This window comes from Martes martes (assembly GCF_963455335.1).
Source record: "Martes martes genome assembly, chromosome: 18".
NCBI lineage: Eukaryota > Metazoa > Chordata > Mammalia > Carnivora > Mustelidae > Martes > Martes martes.
In genome coordinates, this window is record NC_137906.1 from 25,456,840 (window position 1) to 25,478,310 (window position 21,471).

At 41.5% G+C, this 21,471-nt stretch overlaps 1 protein-coding gene across 1 annotated transcript in view; it reads left to right on the plus strand.

Moving 5' to 3' along the window:
• Positions 1–21,471, plus strand: part of DNAH3 (dynein axonemal heavy chain 3) — a 116,444-nt gene that overhangs the window by 25,483 nt on the left and 69,490 nt on the right. Inside the window, exons 12-18 of the mRNA XM_080830446.1 lie at positions 929–1,034; positions 1,225–1,403; positions 7,173–7,357; positions 8,573–8,696; positions 12,066–12,219; positions 13,006–13,150; positions 18,029–18,240. Coding sequence (XP_080686572.1) covers positions 929–1,034; positions 1,225–1,403; positions 7,173–7,357; positions 8,573–8,696; positions 12,066–12,219; positions 13,006–13,150; positions 18,029–18,240 — 1,105 coding nt within the window. The remainder of the gene's footprint in view (positions 1–928; positions 1,035–1,224; positions 1,404–7,172; positions 7,358–8,572; positions 8,697–12,065; positions 12,220–13,005; positions 13,151–18,028; positions 18,241–21,471) is intronic.

Genomic DNA, 21,471 nt, shown 5'->3' on the forward strand with positions numbered 1-21,471 from the left:
CTACTTCTGGTCTGAGAATCATAGACTCAATTTGGAGTCTCTGTCCTTATGAATTTGATTTGGGGACATCTATCTGAAACCTCTGTTTTCCCTGTTCTTGGAGTCTAACACAGTTTGTTCTTTTGTTTTTTTGGACTGACTGGTCCTCATATTATATCTCAGCTTTAGAATCTCTGAAGTATCGGCCAACTCCTGGGCCCCACAAAACTAATTCTGCTTACTCCATTATCATCTTTATTTTATTTCACTATAATTTTATTTTATTTCCTATTATTTTTATTAATTTAAGTAGGCTCCACACCCAGCGTGGGACTTGAACTCATGACCACAAGATCAAGAGTCACAGGGTCCACTGACGGAGCCAGCCAGGCGCCCCTAATTCAGACTTAAAGTCACAGCATCCCGAATATAACCTCCAATTTGAGAGAAATCTGTGCAGCCATTTTTGTGTGATCTTTTAAGAGAGGAAAACTTAATTTTATCCAATAGATTTTAGGTTCGTTAGTTCCAAATTTTCATCTTAAAATTTAGACATAGAATTTTAGAGCTGGAAGAAGGGATAGGAACCAATGTTTATTCCGTATTCACTGTATATCAGGCATTGTGCTAGATGCTTTATATGCACATTATTATAGGTAAGCCTTAAAACAACACTACGAGGTGTTATCGTTTCCACTTAAAAGTAAAGACACTGATTTTTGGAAAAGAGAAATATCTTGTCTAAGTTCATGCAGCTAGGAAGTGGCAAAATTGGAATTTGAAGCCAACGATCTGAATTCCCAGTTCACTACACTTTTTGCCACATTCTGTTTCCCTTTCCTGGCTTGCGCTAATTTTTATGATCTTATGTCTTCATTTGCCACTCTTCCTAATCTGACTTGGTGACCCGTATTTGCATGTCTGATGTTATGCTCTTCGATTATGGAAGATACTTAAATGTCTACAAAAAGTATGATGACTTATTGGATAACATGGCAGAACAAAACATCACCGCGTTCCTGAAAGAAAACCATGAAATTGAGGATTTTGTGATGGTAGGACATACCATTTGATATTTTATATCTTGGTGACACGTGCTGCAGACAATCCAAGACATAGTCAGTGTGTTTGTTAGTATATATGTTGTGCTCAGCATTGGACTAGGTTGGCTGGTGGGGGGTGCCTGGGGTCAGGTGTGCAGAGGCTAAAGGCAAATCAAGCTACCAACTGTGCTCCTTTCTACAGAGGATCCGTAGCATAAAAAGGCGGAGAAACGAAATTGCATCCATGCACATTACCGTGCCTTTGGCCATGTTCTGCCTTGACACCATGAGCTTAAATTATGACCTCTGTGAGCGAGCCCAAAATCTTAAAGACCGTCTGATCCAATTCCAAGTGGACGTAAACCGGAACATGAATACCAGGTACTGTTCTTGTGGGCAGTGAGACAACAACAACATGGGGCGTGAACGGGAGAATGAAAATGTGGCCAGAACTTGCACCTCCCGGCCATGACCAGACAGAACTTCTGGCTCAAGTTGTTTCTGCCCCAGAGTGAGGGTGGCAGGGAATTCAGGTTCAGGCTAGAAGGTGAACATGGGGCTTGGAGCAGGAGGGTGGGAGGCCTCCTACAGCTGTCCATCTCTGATCCCTCAGCCTTGGCTTTCTTGCAGGCATCTTCAGGGAGATGCTGCCCCATGGGCTTTGCTGTCTGAGGTCAGAGGCCCTCTCCCCGGCCATCTAACATATATTCAGAGATAGAGGGTGCTTACTGGCTCCCCCTGGAATCACTCCCGTGCAGGTGTCTGCTGTATAGGTCTGAGGATTCTGTCGGTCAATCTTAAACTCCATGCGGTAGCTTCATTTCACTGGTGACTATATATTTGTCAAGATATTTTGGTTTCTAAGGGATAGAAGCTCAGATAGACTGGCTAAAATGAAAAAAGGGAATTTGGAGCTCACATATTGAAAAGTTCAGGAATTTCTAGCTTCAGGCCCTCAAACCTGCACGTAGGACGCAGCGTCTCTCCCTCTACTCAGCTTTCATCTCTAACAGGTGCTGTCCTGTGTGTGGGCCCAGAAGCTCCAGGCTTATATCCTCTCACGTTCCCATCCAGAGGGGAAAATGGTTTCTTTCTTTCCAGTTGCCTCAAAAAGTCCTGGCCTGTGTGACACCAGGCTGACGTGGGTCTTTTGGGCAGCCCTGAACCAAACACCATGGTGAACTATTTGAAACTTACAAAATGATTAATCCATGTTTTTCTAGCTTTCTTCTTCAGAGTGCTTTTAGCTATAGACTAAGATGATTTAGTAAGCACCACCACTACCAACAGTGTTATATGTTGTATTATTCTTATTACATATCTACATATATATATGTGTGTATATACACATATATATGTGTGTGTGTATATATATCTACATATATATATGTGTATATATATACACAGACAGACACACACACATATATATGTATATATACACACATATATATGTAGATATGAAATAAGAAATTACATATCTACATATATATGTGTGTATATATACATATATATGTGTGTGTCTGTCTGTGTATATATATACACATATATATGTATATATATGTAGATATATATACACACACACATATATATGTGTATATATATTACATATCTACATATATATGTGTGTGTGTATATACATGTAGATGTATATACACACACATATATATGTATATACACACACATATATATATGTAGATATGTAATATCTATATACACACACACACACACACATATATATGGAGAGAGAGAGAGAGAGAATTTTAACATTTTGTAGCACCTTAAGTTTACAAAATACATTTCAGGAACTCATGAGCAAATTTTGGATAAGAGTAAGCTACCATTTTTCCGGCACATGTTATAGTTCGGGCACTGTATAAGCATTCTGAACAGTATAGATCTAGTCAAGTCTTTAGAACAACCCTAAAAGGTTGTCCACTGGTCTGTCCATTATGTTGATGAAGGAACTGAGACTCCCCAGAGGTTAGCAAGTAGCACATACAGGGCTTCACCTAGTTTCTTTTGACCCCAGAGTCCTTGCTGTCAACCACCGCACTCCCGACACTCAGCTTTCTCACAGAGTGATGAAATGTTAAGGTTCCTGGTTTAGGAGCCAGAAGATTTGGTTTTGAATCTAAGACCTTCTGTATGTTAGTTGTGTGTCCTGTGGCTTTACCCACTGGATCTTCAGTGTCTTTGCCTATAGAAATAAGGTTTGGGACCAGGACAATAGAAATACTTCAAACTAGTAGGATGCTTTCTTTGGGAAGTTTGAGCATCAGAGAAAATTTATTTTGTAAGCAGTAGTCCATTTTTTCATGTTATATCAAAGCAACATGGTACTTTGGCCAGTCAGTGTATCCATCCTCATCAAAATAAGTGTGTAATTAGGCCTTTTAGATGTAAGGGAAAATAAAAGTCTCCTTGTGAACCCAAGGATTTCTAAGGATCCAGAAACCCCAAGGTGGTGGCTAAGATTCTTTCTCTCTGCCTTAAAAATAGTGACTCTGACTCACTGAGTAGGTAAGACAGATACAATTAAGATCCCACTGAACAACCCCAAGAGTAGGTAAGACAGATACAAGTAAGATCCCTTACTGAATGGAGGAGAAAATGAGGCCCAGGAAGAAAATCTTACTTGCCCAAGTAAGTGGGTTTGAATTTGAGTCTTCTCATCCCAAACCCTGTCCTTTTCCACTTCATTGTCCTGCCATTGCTGGGAGTGGGGAGCCTTTCTGTTGCCAGTGACTAGGTGCACCCTAGAATGGGGGTGCTCTGCACATAAAGGCAGGGAGGGCACTTGGGAGTGCACTGGTAGGAAAGCGGGCATGCCATTCATACCCACTGCAGGTACGTCGGTTTAAAGCTGCTAAAGCAGAGACCTGAAATACTGATGAAAAATTCAAGGACCTGCATAGACATAAATAAAGTTATCCCTGTGGTCCAGCTGCTGGTTTCCTTCAGTGTGAGAGCTCTTACCCAAATAATGACAACAGATAGAGACAGACCACGGCTTGATGCAGGATTAATTGGTCTCCCTTATGTTATCTCCTACACCAGAGAATAGCCCTGAGCTTGTGGGACCTGTGGCCTTTTAGATTTTAAATAACATCATCTGTCTATGTAGAAAGCAATGTTTTCTGTCCTCACCTTATCCCTGGATATTGGTAAGGTGTTGTGTTGGTCAGATGCCTGATATCAATGACCCATACCAAGGACTTTTTGGAGAGTTTAATAGGTAGTGGTTTTCTACCACCCTTCTGGGCCTTTGCAAGAAGCTGATAACTAGTAGCCACATAATATTTATCCTCTGAATTCTCATACAAAAGGGAGGAAGGATGGATTCTCGTCAGGTAAGAGTCTGTCAGACTGAGAGGACCTACCTGTATTAGGCTAGGCTAGATGATATAACAAATAGATTGAAGATGTCATGACTGAACACTATAGAAGTTTTTTCTTCTCAGGGTAGCTCCACATTGGTGGGGGTGACCTACTATGGTACCCCCAGAAATTCAAGCAGATGGTGACTTTACATCTTTACCATGTAGCTTTCAGGGTCATTCTAAGTGCTGACATGCTAGACAGTTGGAAGGAGGAAAGAGCGTGAAGGGATATGCAAGGACAGTTTTTTGCTGCCCCTAAAAGTGATACTCATCCCTGCTTCCCATTTTGTACTGACTGCAACTCAATCACGTGACCATACCTGCAATGGACCGAACCGTCCCCTCCTCCAAATTCATGTGTTGAATTCTGTCTTAGTCTGTTTGGGATACTACAACAGACTACCATAGGCTGAATGGCTTCTAAACAACAGAAATTCATTCTCTCAACAAAACATTCATTCATTCATTCATGTCTCTCAGTTCTGGAGGCTGTGAAGTCCAAGATAAAGTCTCCGACAGATTTGGCATCTATTGAGAGCCTGCTTCCTGGTTCTGTGTACATGGTCCTCTTCTTACTGTGTCCTCACATGGAAAAATGAGTGAGGGGTCTCTCTTATAAAAGCTCTAAACCCCTTTCTGAGGGGAAGCTCTCATGAGCTACTTACCTCCCGGAGGCCACCTCCAAACACCATTACATTGAGGATTAGGTTTTAACATTAAAAATCTGGGGGTGCACATGCATTCGGTCTACAGCAAAACACTAGTGCCCAGTGCGTGACTACATTTGAAGCCAAGGCCTATGAGGAGAGGATGAGGTTAAATGAGGTCACAAGGATGGGTCCCTAATCTAATAGGGCTAGTGCTCTAATAAGAAGAAGAGACACCAGAGCTGTTTCCCCGTCCACCACATGAGGTCACAGTGAGAAGGCAGCTGTCTGCAAGGAGGGAAGAAAGCCCTCACCGGGAACCAAATCAGTCAGTACGTTGACTTCCCCGCCTCCAGAACTGTGAGAAAATAATTTTCTGTTGTTTAGGCCACCCAGTCTGTGGTATTTTCTTATGGCAGCCCAAGGTGACAAGTAAGATATCCAGTTAAAAATGCAAAGGAGCCTGGACATGTCTTCTAGGTCCGAAGTGGAGAATACCATGTAGTAGAGCAGTAGATAATGTTTCTCTGCAGAAAGTTTCTAAATTGTATAAAAATTCGTCTCTAAAATCCTGGCAGCATCTGCAAAGATGGTTTAATTATTTTTTTCTTCAGTTCGATACATACAGTTAGCTTCACTAGGGGGGCGTCTCCTTACATTAAGAAGGAATATAGAGTGTCATTTATAATTAAATTTAAAAAAAAAATAGGGGCACCTGAGTGGCTCAGTGGGTTAAAGCCTCTGCCTTCGGCTCAGGTCAGGATCCCAGGGTCCTGGGATCGAGCCCCGCATTGGACTCTCTGCCTACTTGTGATCTCTGTCTGTCAAATAAGTAAATAAAGTCTTTAAAAAAAAAAAAAAGGAAGGAATATTGAGGATTGAAAATACTGAGAGAAGTAGGTTTTTTTAAATTATGTTTTATTAGTCACCATACAGTATGTCATTAGTTTTTGATATTTTTTTAATCTATAATGTATGAATATCAACATGTAACGATCATTGACTAATAACAAAAACTGTGGTAGCTATCACTAACATTTCTTGAGGGCCACTCTGTTAGGAATGGATGTGTTGCAGATCATTTGTTCCTAATTATAATTTTAATTAGGAACATTAAAAATGTTTTTAATTTTAATTTTAATTAGGAACATTAAAATTATAATTTTAATTAGGAACATTAAAAATGTTTTTAATGTTCATCGTTTTTTAAGATTTTATTTACTTATTTGAGAGAGTGTGGGAGAGAGAGAGAGCATAAACAGGGGGAGCTACAGAAGGGGAGGGAAAGCAGATTCCCTGCTCGGCAGGGACCCTGGGATCATGACCCAAGCTAAAGGCAGACACTTAACCAACTGAGCCCCCCAGGCATCCCTCCTCATTGGTTTTTGCATAAATTAGAGCACGTTTGAGTTATACTTAGAGTAGCATCCTTTTCTCATTGTCTCCTGTTTGGGAAGTGGGCAGTTCGATTTAGTGGTCCCGGTGGCTAAATGTCAGTTTCTCTTTGCCATCCAGGAACTACCTCCAGCACACGAGGGTAAGTTTGCCGACGTACTTTGAAGAGTAGTGATTACCAATTAACTTAGTGCTCTACTTCAGCATCAAAGTCAAGGAGTCACTATTGGTGGTGGTGGTGCTGTTCATATTGTTGTGGTCTAAATCTAGGTTCTACCCACGGTACATTTGTTAAGAGAACAAACTTTGGAATCGATTGAACCAAGTTCACATCTTGTCTCTGACTCTCCACACCATGTTGCTTTGGATAAAGTGACTCAGCCTCACTTTCTTCCATCCTAAAATGTTGGTTGATAGTCCCTACACCTTAGAACTAATGTGAAGATTACATGAGCTTATCTATATCCAGTGATTAGAATGGGGCGTGGCACATAGTAAACCCATGAGATATTATTTCTTTTATTACTGTTTTTGTTTTGTTTTGTTTTGTTTTTGCTTGAAGAGTAGCATGCGTGTGAATATTACCCATCACAGATTTGCAAGTAGAGAAAAGTTGGAAACCATTTTTCTAGTCTCCAAATAAGAATCATGCCTGTTTAGCATAATGGATCTTATAAGAAAGTGATTTTAGAGGATAATGGTGATAGTAGCTGTTTCTCTCTCTGTAGCATTTGTAATCAGTACAACACCATCGCAGACAAAGTCAGTGAGATTCCTGCCAACACGGAAGAGCTGGTATCCCTCATTGAATTCTTAAAGAAATCCAGTGATGTCACCGTGTTCAAACTCAGGAGGCAACTTAGAGATGCAGTCGAACGGTTGGAGTTTCTGATGGACTATGCAGACTTGCCCCGTAAGTCCAACACCCTAAAGATTTATATGTGAACGTATAAGTATACCTATATTTTTTGAGATAAGGAGTTAGGAAGGGGAGTTAGCAGTCCTACCACTTAAATGTCAATATTGGGAGAGCTGCTTTTCATGCATCCCCGGAATGTTAGAGGCACTAATTCCATGCTCTTATCCACAGGAATTCTAATCAAACCAAGGGGATCTTATTGTTAGACCACAAGAAGAAGTATCTAGGGATTTGATGAGTTCTTAGATGCCTCTCTTGATATCTTGTGGCTGGTGTTTCTGAAAAGAGTCTCTTCCAAATACAGAGTCCTTTTATAAATGGATAGATTTCATTCATCTATAATCTTAATACAGTCCTGCCTTTGAGGAGAAGCCAGGGCACTTCCTGTCATGCTCCTGCATATCTTAAAAGGAAAAAAATGGCCAGAGCCCTGAAAGGCTTACTGGTAGAGTTTTGTAGGGATCAGGTTCTGAAGGAAAAACTAAGACACTATCCACAAGCCAAGTTTTCAGATCCTTCTTCCATCTCAAAATATCTGTGAATTACCTGGTGTTCATGGTGTTTGGGGGCAAGGGTGATGGGAGGGAGAGATAGGGACTGGGAGTGGAAAACAGTGCCCTAAAATGCACATTCATGAGCTGTGCCCTTGACCTTGTGAACACACACTGGACCTCTGCTTCCCAAGTTCGCAAGGGTACAGAGGGAACCTAGGACATTTCAGCTGACCAGAGCCTTAGGATGGGTGGGGCATCTGGCACTGATTTTATTACTGACACTTAACCGAAAGGGAGACTGGGACTCAGAAGAGGTGACAGTTTTTTAAAGGAGAGAACCGGGACTTGAGCCCAAGGCTACCCTGCTCAGACCCAGCCCGGGAAAGCAGTGAGTATAGTGGTTAGAACATTCGGCCTTGGTTAGGCTGGGTCTGAAATTGTCTCTGCTGCCTTCTAGCGGTGACTACTTGGCTTGACTACCTGGCTCAATTTTGTTTTCCCATCTGTAAAAACAAGGATGCTAATGCTCTTGCCCTTCTAGCCTGGCACTTGGGAAGTGCTCAGTAAACGTTGGCTATCATTAATCCATAATGGCCCCATATTTCATTGCCACCCCCTCACCCACTTCCGTTAACCTCTCGTTCTGCCGAATTAATTCCCCGTATGCTGACCTATGGTGAGCAGTGTCCTGGAGCAGACTGTCTGTGTTTTGCAGAAGAGGATATCAAATTGAACAGCACTCTGTTCCTCTGGCCAGACCAGATTGAAGAGATCTTTGAAAACAGCCGAAACTTGCTCCTTAACAAGAGGGATCAGGCCGAGATGGACCTCATTAAAAGGTACAGAGAGGGTGTGAGGTTGTTTCAGAAACGATACCCAGCTTGACAACACGCTGCAGGTTCCTGGTTCTGCTCAGAGCCCCCACCGCAAGGCGTGGGTGAAGGTTGAAGACAACTGGTGGGAGAGGGAATTTCCTTTTGTTTCCCACTGAGAGATGTTCTCTTTAAGCCTGCTTCACTATAGTGACCCTGCCAGCGCCTTCCCTCCCTGCCTTGAACAATCGGAATTTGGCGGTGCAGGGAGAAAAAGACAAAAATAGTGGCCCAGAATAATGGCCTCGCAATAATAATAGCAAAATCGTCAGCCTTACACTGCAGACCGCAGATCTGGGAGACAGCAAGATGCGGATAATGGAGGCGTGGTAGGAGGCTGAGAAATGGCCCGTTTGGCAGCTGGTTTTGTTCAGTGCTCATGTGGCCGTGTCATTTATTCATCCATTATTTGTCGATACAACCAGTATTTATTATGGATTTTTACTCTGTGCTGTGCTGTGTTCTGGACATGTAAGTGTGTTTGGCTGCTAAATAAAGATTTCAGTCCAGTGGCAGAGAAAATACAGACCTGCTGAAAAATCAAACAGTGTTCAAGTGAAGAGAGCCAAGTGCCATGTGGATGGGGAAGACACACATGCACGCATGGCCGTCCCAGTTTGTGACACTTGGTTTATGACTGTGGAGTCACTCCCATTACTGTCCCTTTCACACATGAGACACTCCCTCCACCCCCCCGACCCACCCAGCTGGATTATAGGTCCTATAATCCCAGCAAATACTCACAAGAAAGGAAAAGAGTAGATAAAAGCCAGGATGGATAGGGGCGCCTGGGTGGCTCAGTGGGTTGAGACCTCTGCCTTCGGCTCAGGTCATGATCCCAGGGGGCTGGGATCAAGCCCCACATCAGGCTCTCTGCTCGGTGGGGAGCCTGCCTCTCCCTTTCTCTCTGCCTGCCTCTCTACTTGTGATCTGTCAAATAAATAAAATCTTTAAAAAAAAAAAAAAAAAAGCCAGGATGGATAAAAGCAGGATTTCTACACAGAATTGGAGTTTGGGCTGAAGGAGAAAACTCTTTATTCACCGCCTTCAGAATATGGCCTAGGTCTGCCATCCAGAAAAAAACAGTAATAACAACAAAAATGTGTGTGTGTGTGTGTGTGTGTGTGTGTGTGTACACAATTGCGTGCACACAACTTTTTTTCTTCCAGCAGCCGCCTTCTCTCTCTCTACCCTGAACTTTGGGCCAAATGGATGCTACTGATATTTTTTAATTAATAGACTTCATTTCTTGGAACAGTTTTAAATTCACAGGAAAATTAAGAAAGTACAACATTCCCATTTACCCCATGTTCCCTTATGAAGAGCCTCCACCATGGAACCGATTTGTAGGTTAGATGAGCAGGAGCAAGTTTTTCTTCATCTTTTTGAGCTTCAGTATCCTCGTCCAGAAAATGGGATGACAGAGCCCATCTCAAATCATCTCATTATGTAAGGGGTTATCATTGTGCAGAAGGACAAAATGAGATGACCTGAGATGGTGCCTGAGTGGTACCCAGCACATGGTAGGCATTCAAAATCTGGCTACTTCCTTCATCCTTTGGGTAATAACTGCTTTGGGGAGAAGAAAAATGCTTCATGTCTAAACCACGACCTTGCAAGCATACTTTTGGAACAGTGCTGCAAGACTGCTTAGAGGCAGTAAGTGCTGTTGAAGTTCAGAGGAGTGAGGAGAGGCCCTGGGAGAAATGAGTACTGGCACTTATGATGAGAGGAGAAGGGCACTGGCCATCCCCTCTTGGAGGGGTGACTCTCACTGATGGCCCAGCTTGTTCCTAGGCTCTCCACAGCGGATTCGTTCAGCACAGGAGGAACTCCAAGAATAACCCGGAGCCCTGGGCTCAAGCTTCTCTTTGGTGAACATTTAAACCTCACATCCATCATTTTTGCATTAATCCTAGAATGGCGTGGGAGGAGGGCTGAGAAGTATTCATTTATTCATTCATCTTCTGTGAAACCAACCCCATTCCCTCTCTAAGAAACTTGACCTATTTTACAAGCCCACATTCATTTTTGGCTTCAACACTATTCTCCACTTGCTGTCCCCCGCCATACCCCACCCAATTCCTTCTTGTACCTCTTCCTCCTCTGTCTACACAGTGCCTGGTTGACTGACACCCCAGCCACTGGCTCCCTTGACTGTTGGATCCGGGCAGGGTTCCCCCAGTGGAGAGCCCTCAGGAGTTTGGACAGTGATCACCTTTCCCCCTCTCCTTCCCTGTTTGGCCCTGGCGCTCTGGTAGGAGCTTCATCCCTTCTGGGTGACAATTCTTGCTTCTCCGTGGTTTCAGTTCCCACTGTTCTCTTGGCCCTAGGGGTCATGATAACTTCCTTCTGAGGCTACCCATATCTTACCTGTGTAGGTAGTCCCTTCATTAAAGCCTCTCTCTTTGAACATGGGAGTGAATTCCATTTCATGCCAGAATTCTGACCAATCTACCATTTTTAAATCCCTAAATTATCCTCCCTTAGAATCCAGGTAGTCCCACAAATACAACTCATTTACTCAACCTGAGTGCCTACTATTTACTTATGACTGTACTGTTGTATGAAATATAAACATATGTATACATTATGGACCTAAAAGTACTTCAGAAACTATTGTGTGCTAAGCAATTACAAATTAACACTATGTAATATATTCTACTGTGTTAGAAAAAGGGAGAAGTAATTGTGCGACTTGCTTTGTTGCCAAAATTTCTTCCCTGATCATTCTAGCTAAAGTAGCCCTCTATTTCCTTCCATGAGGCCCTCTGCCCTGTTTTAGTTTCTTCAGAGCCTTTATACTTATCAGGAATATCTCATTTTATCTTTATCTATGTATAAATTTATCCACTCATCTATCCACCCACCTACCCGTCCATTAACCCATGTGTTTCTTATCTAGGTCTCCCACACTAAAATACAAGCTCCATTAGGATAGAGAGCTTAACAACGTATATCACAAATGTATCCCTGATGCCTAGACCAGTACTTGGAATGTATCAAGCCCTTAATAATAAATACCTAATGGATGACTGAATAACATGTACAGATATACATTTTGTATAGGATAAGTATTATATAGATTTCATATATACACAAACATATATATTTACCCGTATAGGTAAATATGTGGAAATGTTTAATCACCAATAGAGTCACAGCAGACATCTCTGGGAAGTAGGATTTTAAGTAATATGTATATTAGTCTCTATGATATATAGAAGATCAGAAGATTGGATTCTCCTCAGGCTTGAATATGGGTGAGCAATTGCTGATATTTTGAATATCAAAAGCGGAAAGTCCAAACGTGATTGGTCTGTCCTTTGCTTTTAGGTGCTCAGAATTTGAGGTGAAACTTGAAAGCTACAACAAAGAACTGGATGGGTTTAGGAAACGTGAAGTGATGAGCACAGAAGAAATGAAGAACAATGTTGAAAAGCTTAGCGAGCTTTCAAAGAACCTAGATCAAGCTCTGATGGAATTTGAGGTTTGGGGTCTGGGGATCTGGGGTTGGAGACTTATGACTGTCCTGCCCTGTTGGTTCTGCTTCTTGATTTTGTGTTTTCCTAACATCACCTGTCAGGTGGATAGTGTCGATGGGTGAATTGACCGATTCTTTCATTGGTGCTTTCAACTACGTTTTCCTACAACCCTACATTATACTTTTTTGTTAGTCATTGGGTACACAAAGAAGAAATGACAATAGAATAATTGCTCACATACACTGAGTGTTTATTATGTGCTCAGCAATGTACAAAGGGCCTCTTGTGTGATATATCCCTAAATACCCCTAACAAACCTTTGAAGTAGGTACTGTTATTGTCCCCATTTATCCCTGTTTAAAATAAGAGAACTAAGGCTTGGAGAAGCTGAGGAAATTGCCCTGAAGCTCAACGAATAAGTTCTTTAACCATGAAAGTTCTTATCTTTGAGGCAAGTCAACCTAAGAAGGGGCAGCATCATGTAAACAGCTAAAGTACATAAATGAAAATTGCAAAAATGGGGATATGGATATGGCAGAGGAGGATCAAAGATGATGGAGCAAGTAGAAAATTATCCTAGAGCTTCATCCTGCTAGATCTTAGCAATCACAGCCCTCAGAGGTAGCAGAGGGACCTTCTGACTTAAGTCCATGTCTTGTTTTCCTCTCGCTCTCCAAATGAATGAACATCTTCCTCAACTTGGTTTTCAAAGCACTGAGGATTTTGCCATGGGGGCTTCTAGGGTTCAGAAAACCACCCACCCAATAAACAGCATCCCCTTTGCCCTGCAGTTGATCAATAAGGAGGAAGAACTGTTGGAAAAGGAGAAGAGTACCTTCCCTCTCCTGCAAGCCTTGATCAGCAACAAAGTGCCTTATGAGCAGCTGTGGCTGACGACATACGAGTTTAGCATCAAGTCAGAGGAGTGGATGAACGGTACGGTACGCTTGGGCTCGGTCTACTGGGACATGGTGGCTGCTGGGGCAATGGGTCCAACCCAGCCAGTTCTAGAATAGGGTTTAGACTTCAGATTTAAGCTAGATTTTTTTTTATCATATTCTTATAGACTGGTTTAATGCAGCCACACAGTCAAATTTTTCTGATGTGATAATGATGGAAAGTGGGGATTGAAGAGCCAGACCTGTTGCCAGGGTATAACAGAAGAGGAAGCCACCCAGGACCATGGATTGTAGAGCAGAGGGGGTGGGGGGTGGGGGACAATAAGATAGCATTTCCCTCATTGTGCTGCTCCAAGAAGGGCCAGAGTGCCAGAGACATCTATCTGTAAACTACTCCTTTTTTCTCTAGATCCCGGAGGCTAGAGAGAAGGGGAGGTTGGAGGCAGCAGGGCCCGGGGGAGGGAGGGGTAGAGTCAACAGGACTTAATGACTGATCTGATATGGGGCAGGTGTCAGGGAGGGAAAAGGAAGAACCTAGGGTGATTTTCAGATTATTGGCCCAGGTAATTTGGTGGATATTGCCATCACTAAATAAGAAAAGTGACAAATTTGTTGAGAAAAAAGACCCATCAGCTTGAATATACCAAGTTCAAGGTGTCTGCAAACACCCGAATGGGAATATTAATTAGCAGCTGAGTATATCGGCCTGAAGTTAATTTATATGTTTGGGGGGAAAGGAATAACTGAGTGTAGATTACAATTAAAAGCCATGAATGATGTCTCCTGGGGAAAGTGTATACGAGCAGAGGACCAACTCTTGAGACCTGTAAAGCTGAGCCTGAAGTCTTTTTCCACCACTTCAGTGTTACAATAAGCACAACTGTGGTGAACATCATTGTCACCAGTGTAATGGGTACAATTATGATCATTTTCTTAGGGTAAATTCCTGAAAAGTGAAATGGCTAGATCAAAGATCATGGGATGAAAATTAATTAGGATTTTAAAAACTGTTTTTGTTGTTGTTGTTAACTATCTTCTAGGAAAGTTATGTTTTAATTTATTGCCCTTCTAGCAGTACCTAAGAGTACGCATTCTTCACACCCTTAACAAACCTGGGAATAATAGCTTTGAAAACTGTTTTTGCCGATTTATTTTTGTTTATTTATTTTTTGCTGATTTGATATTTAAATTTTCTTTTCCTTTTTTCTTTTTCATTTTCTTTTTCTTTTAAAAAATTTTCATTTTCACTAATGCCTTTTTTTGTATTATTCTTTTTTTTAATTTAATTTTATTTTTTTGGTGTTCCAAGATTCATTGCTTATGCACCACACCCAGCACTCCATGCAATACGTGCCCTCTTCACTAGCACTCTTAATTTTTCCAAGTAATCAGCCATATCTATGCAATTATATTATTGTACCTTATTTATTTGTTCGTATACCCCTTTTTTAATTCACTGTTCTGTGTTGACTAGCACTTCCAAAATAAACAGTGGTACTAACGGACACCCTCGTCTTATTCTTTATTTTAATGGGAGCTCTTGCAGAGTGTCACCTTTAAACATGCTGCTTTTTTTGGTTTGAAATACAAAATTTTTATGGTGTTAAGGAAATATTTTGTAGTTTACCATGTCTTTTTTTTTTTAGAAAGTGATATTGTATTAAAAATTGTTTTGCATTTAATTTTTTAATTTTAAATTCATACACAGCAGAAAGGACATTTTTGGCATACAGTTCTATAAATGTTAACACATATATAGATTCACCACAATCAGAAAGCAGAAGTTTCATCACTTCAGTAAAATTCCTTGTACTTCCCACTTTGTAGTCACAGTCTACCCCCAGCAGAATGCCTGGCATTGTTGGGCTCTTCATTGTTACAGTTGTTTCCTCTTTTTGAGATTGTTATACAAATGGAATGATACAGTGTATAACTTTTTGACAGTGCTTGCTTCATACAGCATACTACTTAGAAATCCATCCCAGTTATTGGTTATAAGCATCGGTCCTTCCCTTTTATGCTGGATAGTAATTCCATCATATGGATACACCAGTTTTTTTTACCCGTTGCCCCATTGGTGGATATTTGGGTTGTCTCCAGTTTTAGGCTGTCATGAATACAGCTGCTGTAAACATTCATACATGAGTTTTCATGTTGACATTAAGTTTTCATTCCTCTGGGGTAAATGCCCAGGAGTAGATTGCTGGACTCTATTTAAGGTTTATATATAACTTTATTTCAAAAATGTCTTGTAATTGTAAAGCATCCCTAATTCCTCCCTTCCATCTGTTGTGTCATTTCTGGTATTTATTTCATCTGTATATAAACTGTAATCATCAAATTGCTATTATTATTTTGAACAAACTGTTACTGTTAGATCAGCTAAGAATAAGAAAAATTAAAGTATCTCTAATGCTGTTCCTTTCCTTACCTAAGTCTGAGTTTCTGACAAATCCTTTTCCTTCTTTCAAGAACTTCTTTTAACATTTCTTGCATGGTAGGTCCCCTGGCAACAAATTCCCTCAGTTTGTTTGTCTGAGAAAGTATTTCTTGCTCCTTCACTTTAGAAGGATAATTTCTCAGGATAGAGAATCTTAAGGTTGGTGTGTTTTTTCTCCCAATACTTTAACTTCATTCCACTCTCTTTTTTTTTTTTTTTTAAGATTTTACTTATTTATTTGACAGAAAGAGAGTGGGACAGGGAACATGAGCAGGGGGAGTGGGAGAGGGAGAAGCAGGCTTCCCACGGAGCAGGGAGCCCAACATGGGGCTGGATCCCAGGACCCTGCGATCATGACCTGAGCTGAAGGCAGACCACCCGGGTGCCCCCGCTCTCTTCTTCTTTGTGTGGTTTCTGAGGAGAAGGGGAATGTAATGGCTTATCTTTGCTCCTCTTAAGTTATGGTGCTTTTCCCCTCCCTCTGGCTTTTTTCAAGTTTTCTTCTTTAACTTTGATTTCCTACAGTTTGAATATAGTATGTTGAGATACGGTTTTTGGCATTTATCCTGGGTCTGTGGTTTGGTATCTGACATTAATTTGCAGGAAATTCTCAGTCATTGCTCCAGATATTTTCTTGGTTCTTTCTCTTTATTCTCCTTCCGATATTTCCATTACTTGTGTGTTGCACATTTTGTAGTTATCCCATAGTTCTTAGTCATTCTGTTCCATTTTTTCCCCATCTTATTTTTGCTTTAATTTTGGAAGTTTCTGATAATATATCCTCAAGCTCGAAGACTCTTTCCTCAGCTGTGTCCAGTCTACTAATGGAGCCTTCAGATGTCTTCTCGTTTCTGTTACAATGTGTTTGTTCCCTTGCAAAGATTTTGTTATTGCTGTCCTTTGCTTTTTAAAAATATTTATTTGAGATAGAGAGCACGCACATGTGAGAGCAGGGATGAGCAGAGGGAGAGAGAATCCTCAAGCAGACTCCCTGCTGAGAGCAGAGCCCAACACGGGGCTCGATCCCATGACCTCTAGGTCATGTCCTGAGCAGAAATCAAAAGTCTGAGGCTCAGGTGCCACATTATTGCTATTCTTTAGATTTCTTGGATCATCTATATAAACAAGACATCCGGAAAACTAAGACATTTTATTTCTTCTTTTCTAATCTGTATACCTCCGATTTCTTTGTCTTGCCTCATTGCACCATCTAGGACTTTAAGTATGATGTTGATTAGGAGTTATGAGGGTGAAGATCTTTGCCCTGTTCCTGATCTTACAGGAAAAGTATCCCATCTTTCACCATTAACTATTAGGAATTTGTTTTATTTCGGTTTGGTTTGTGTTATGATTGATGTGTAAAAAGCTGTGCATATTTCCAGTATACAAAGGTATAATGGTAATTAATATAGGCTTTTCATAGATGCCCTTTATCAAGCTGAGTCATCTCCTTTCTATCCTTAGTTGGTTTAGAGGTTTTTATCAGCAATGGATACTGAAGTGTGTCAAATGCTTTTTCCACATCAATTGATATTGTCATATGATTTTCTTTTTTTAGATCGTTAATATAGTTTATTACATTGTTTGATTTTTCAAATATTAAGCCAGCCTTGCATTCCCATGAAAAACCCAAATTGGACATGATGTATTATTATTTTTATATATTGCCCAGACACTACATACATTTCTTTTTTTCTTTTCAAAAAGTTTTAATTTTTGAATACTCACCTCAACAATGTCAGGCTGATGAAGCATGTGAAATTAACAAGGCTTTATTTAGTCTCGGTAGCCATGAAAGAAAAGTGTTTCTGAATCAATTTGCAACGTCATGATGCAAGAGTTAATGCCGATTTGAAATGCCCCAGGGGAGGAAAGCAGCAGCATGGAAAGATTTTGACTGACTATGGAAACCCACATGCTAGAAGATCCCTATGAAGAAAAGGAGGAGAAGGAAATGAATATTTTAGAGTACTTTTTTTAAATGAGGGGTCGTTGTTTTTTAAAAATTACCTTAAGATAATTTCAAGCTTACAGAAAAATTGCCAGAGCTGTTCAAAGAACTCCCCCACCCCCCGCTTGTCAATATTTCACAGGATTTGTGGAGCATCTTTACTGCTTCTTTAATAGCATCTGTAACCACCGCTAACAGTCGATTCCCTAACTGCACTTGCATTACGTGCCAGGCATTGTGTTTGCCACTTAGCTCACTTAATGTTCACGATCACCTGCCAGGGTGTCCATTATCACCCCTGTGTCATAGGTGACACTGTTGAGGCTTAGAAAAGTTCGGGAAAGCACCCCTAGGGTTTTAGCAGCTAAGGAGAGGTTTCAGATCCAGACCCAACTCCAAAGCCTGTGCCTGTTCCAATATCCATACCATAGGCACCATTCTAACTTGGGGGACTTAAAAGTACACAGGACTAACTTCCACTTGGTGGGTCTGACCTTTCCCTCATCCCATGTTTTCTATTTCAGGACCCCTCTTCTTGCTGAATGCTGAGGAGATCTCAGAGGAAATAGGGAATATGTGGAGAACGATATATAAATTGACCAAGACCCTAGCTGACGTGCCCGCACCCAGGCGGTTAGCCGAGAATGTGAAAGTCAAGATTGATAAATTCAAACAGCACATCCCTATCCTCAGCATCTCCTGCAATCCAGGAATGAAGGAGCGGCACTGGCAACAGGTCCCTGTCACCCCCTACCCAGCCCAATCTGTATCCAACCTATACCTAGTCCTGGTAGCCCTTTGGAAGACAGGAACCTATACTGGGTCAAGCTTCTCCTTTCTGAAGGGGAGATTCTACTTGAGGCTAAAGGGGCAGTAATGGGAGGAAGAAGGAAACAGGCAGAATAGGGGGTGAAATGCCTGCCTCTTCACATGAACAGGTTGACCCTTTTCTTTGGGGACCCTGTTGCCGATGGTTAAGTATGCTCTAGCCAGTGGCCACAAAGTCTTTCCTTATCTGCCTTCCTCAGCAAACGGCTGCTCAGGGTCCTAAAGGGTGATAAGGGCACTGAATTACAGTGGGAGGGACCTTGGCTTGTCCTTTGACCTAGGACAGACAAAAGGGAGAGCCACACCTTTTCTGGGGGCCTCCTGACAGTGCCAGATGGTTTCTGCTGGGGCTGACTCTGCTGTAGAGCCTCACTGTCCAACAGGCTATGTTCAGAAATAACATTTCACTCTTCTTTCAGCCCTTTGAGTCTATAAATGAGAATAATAAATATTCTCCCTAAAAATAGTTGGGACTTTTATAAGCAACCAAGTGTGAGGGTGATAAGTGCGGTGTGAACACTAAGCAGAAAAAAGAAAACTCGCTGTGTTTCTAAAATAATCACCACGTTCAAGGGCTAGCAATGGCCTTGAAATGCCCTCTACTGAGGCATTGCTCTGTGTGGAGGTGGAGATGAGACTGGCTCTCCGTAGGCAGTTCTCTCTATGATTTGGCCTGGAATTCCTCTCTGGGAGCCATGCACATGACTGAGGCCGAGTGTCTGGAAGGACCCAACCTGACAGCACACCCATTACCTTTCAGAGAATGAAGTCTGAGCTAGGAGCCTTTTGATCTCTCTGGGAATACAGAGATCTTGATACGTGAGAGATTCTGAAGTTTTCTGTTAAAAGGAACTGCTTTTAATTTCCCAGAAAGTCTTGAAATGCAACACCTAAGCCAAGGGTATAAAGGAGGGCAAGGGAGGGTTCATCTGAGCAGACTTCTGGTCTTGCCTTGCCCCAGCAGAAGTGCTCCCACTTAAAGGTGCTCCTAGGGTGCCTCTCCCCATGGACCTAGCCCAACTAGAACTTTGACCCATTTGGAAGGCTGGGGAGATTGGATAGACAAGTTGCCTTTGGTAACGCTGGGTTTTCACCATGAGATGACACTACAGAAAGTACCCTCGTCAGTGGCGCATTTAAACAACCATCCCAGGAAACTCCTCGGCCTGGTGCTTTCCCTGTCATGATGCTCTTCTCACATGTGGGCACTTTAAAAATCCCAACCATTCCTAGACATTCATAATTCTCATTTACAGATCACTTAGATGGACAGATTGGAAAAACTCGAGAATTAAAAAGCAGTAACAGTAATAGCTCAAACATATTGAACACCAACAATGAACTAGGTTCTGTGTTATATACTTTGTGTGGATTCCCTCATTTTATCCTCCCAATAGCCCTTTGAAACAGGGACTATCGTTGTCTGATTTCATAGATTTTAAGAAAACTGAGGCTTAGAGAGAGTAAGTAAATTGCCACAAGGCTAGTAAGTGGTGAGAGAGGAAATTGCAATCTAGATCTGTTTGACTGGGGGAAATGGGACAAGAGTTATCAGATTAAAGGGATTAGTAAACTGTAGATAAGAGCAGAGTGTTAGACCCAGAGTGGGGGATCCTGAGTAATGAGCCCCTAAAGTGGAAACCCAGGGGCCTGAACAATTAAAAGTGAGCTCAGAAAGGAGAGAGATCACCAAATACACACAGAGCCCTTCCTACCTACACTGTAGGTCAAACCACACACCACCCCATCGATAGCCACCAGCCTGGGGAAGCCATTCTCTGCCCTGATGCCTAACTCAGGAGATCTATATGCACTGATTCTGGCTGCGGCAGGGGACTCTGAAGGTTAAACCACCTCTAGTTCTTAAGGCTACAGGATGGATCTTCCGGGGACATGGGGTGTGGGGCGGCTGTGCTGTGGTTTCTGATCATTTCCCAGAACTTAAGCAGGAAGGGCTAGTCCCTTGGGTTAGGGCACAAATATCAGCAAAGCTGTTGTTACTGTGGTTTAAAACAAGATGAACAGGGTGACATTTGACCTTAAGAGGAAACCACACTGATGTGTACCAAAGCTGGCTCTCTAGGACAGTGCTGCCCAATGGAAATGATACGCGAGCCGTATGTCTAATTTTAGAGTTTCCTATAGCCACATTAAAAAAAAAAAAGGCACAAACAGGTGAAATAAATTTTATGAATATATTTTATCTAACCAAACATATTCAAAATATTATTCAATAGGTAATCAGTGTAAAAATGTTACTATGTTCTCCCACATATTTCATACTAAATCCTTGAAATGTGGTATGCTTTTACACTTAGAGCACATCTCAGTTTGGGCTAATCACATTTCAAGTTCTCACGAGCCACAAGAAGCTGATGGCTCCATATTGGACAGGGGCAGCTGTAGGCTTTTAGAATTAGAAAAACAGATACTTTGTTAGTCTCTGTAATTAACAAAAGGAATTTTTTAAAAACTACTAATGTCTGAGTCTTTCCAATGGGCCAAGTATTATGCCAAATGCTTCACATAGTTATGTCATTTAATCCTAGAGAGAGCACTTTCAAGTATTAGAGAATAAATCAAAGTCCAGGGTCACCAGGAACAGTTGTGCAGGTTGTGCACTCCGCAACTCGGGGAAATGCGGTTTTTGTGAACTACACTGTGAATTGTACTTTTTAGAGTTATGCAGTGTATAACTTTCACAACTGTACATAGACGACCTGAGAGACTCACTAGATGTGATGGAGAAGAGCTTTTTAGGCAGAACTGGGTCCAAGTCGCAATTTTGCCATCTATTAGCTGGACAAGATACTTATTTTGTCTCCATTTCCTTATATGTAAACAGGAATAATAATACATTTGTATCTTCCTCATCATATTGGGGGAATGAAATAAGTGCATAAAGGTCTTAAAACACTGCCTACTTCCTAGTAAGCCCTCAATAAATGTTAATTACTTCTATGATTTCTATTATCTTAGTGGTCCTCCAGGTGTCCTCAGGACCCAATTGATAAGCCATTTGAATTAGCTGGTTCACTCATGCTTTCACTCCATTAACGCTTACTGCTTCTTATTAAATGCCACGCCTCAGGGACACATGGCTAAATAAGACAGAACAGGCCCCAGCTCTCATATTCCT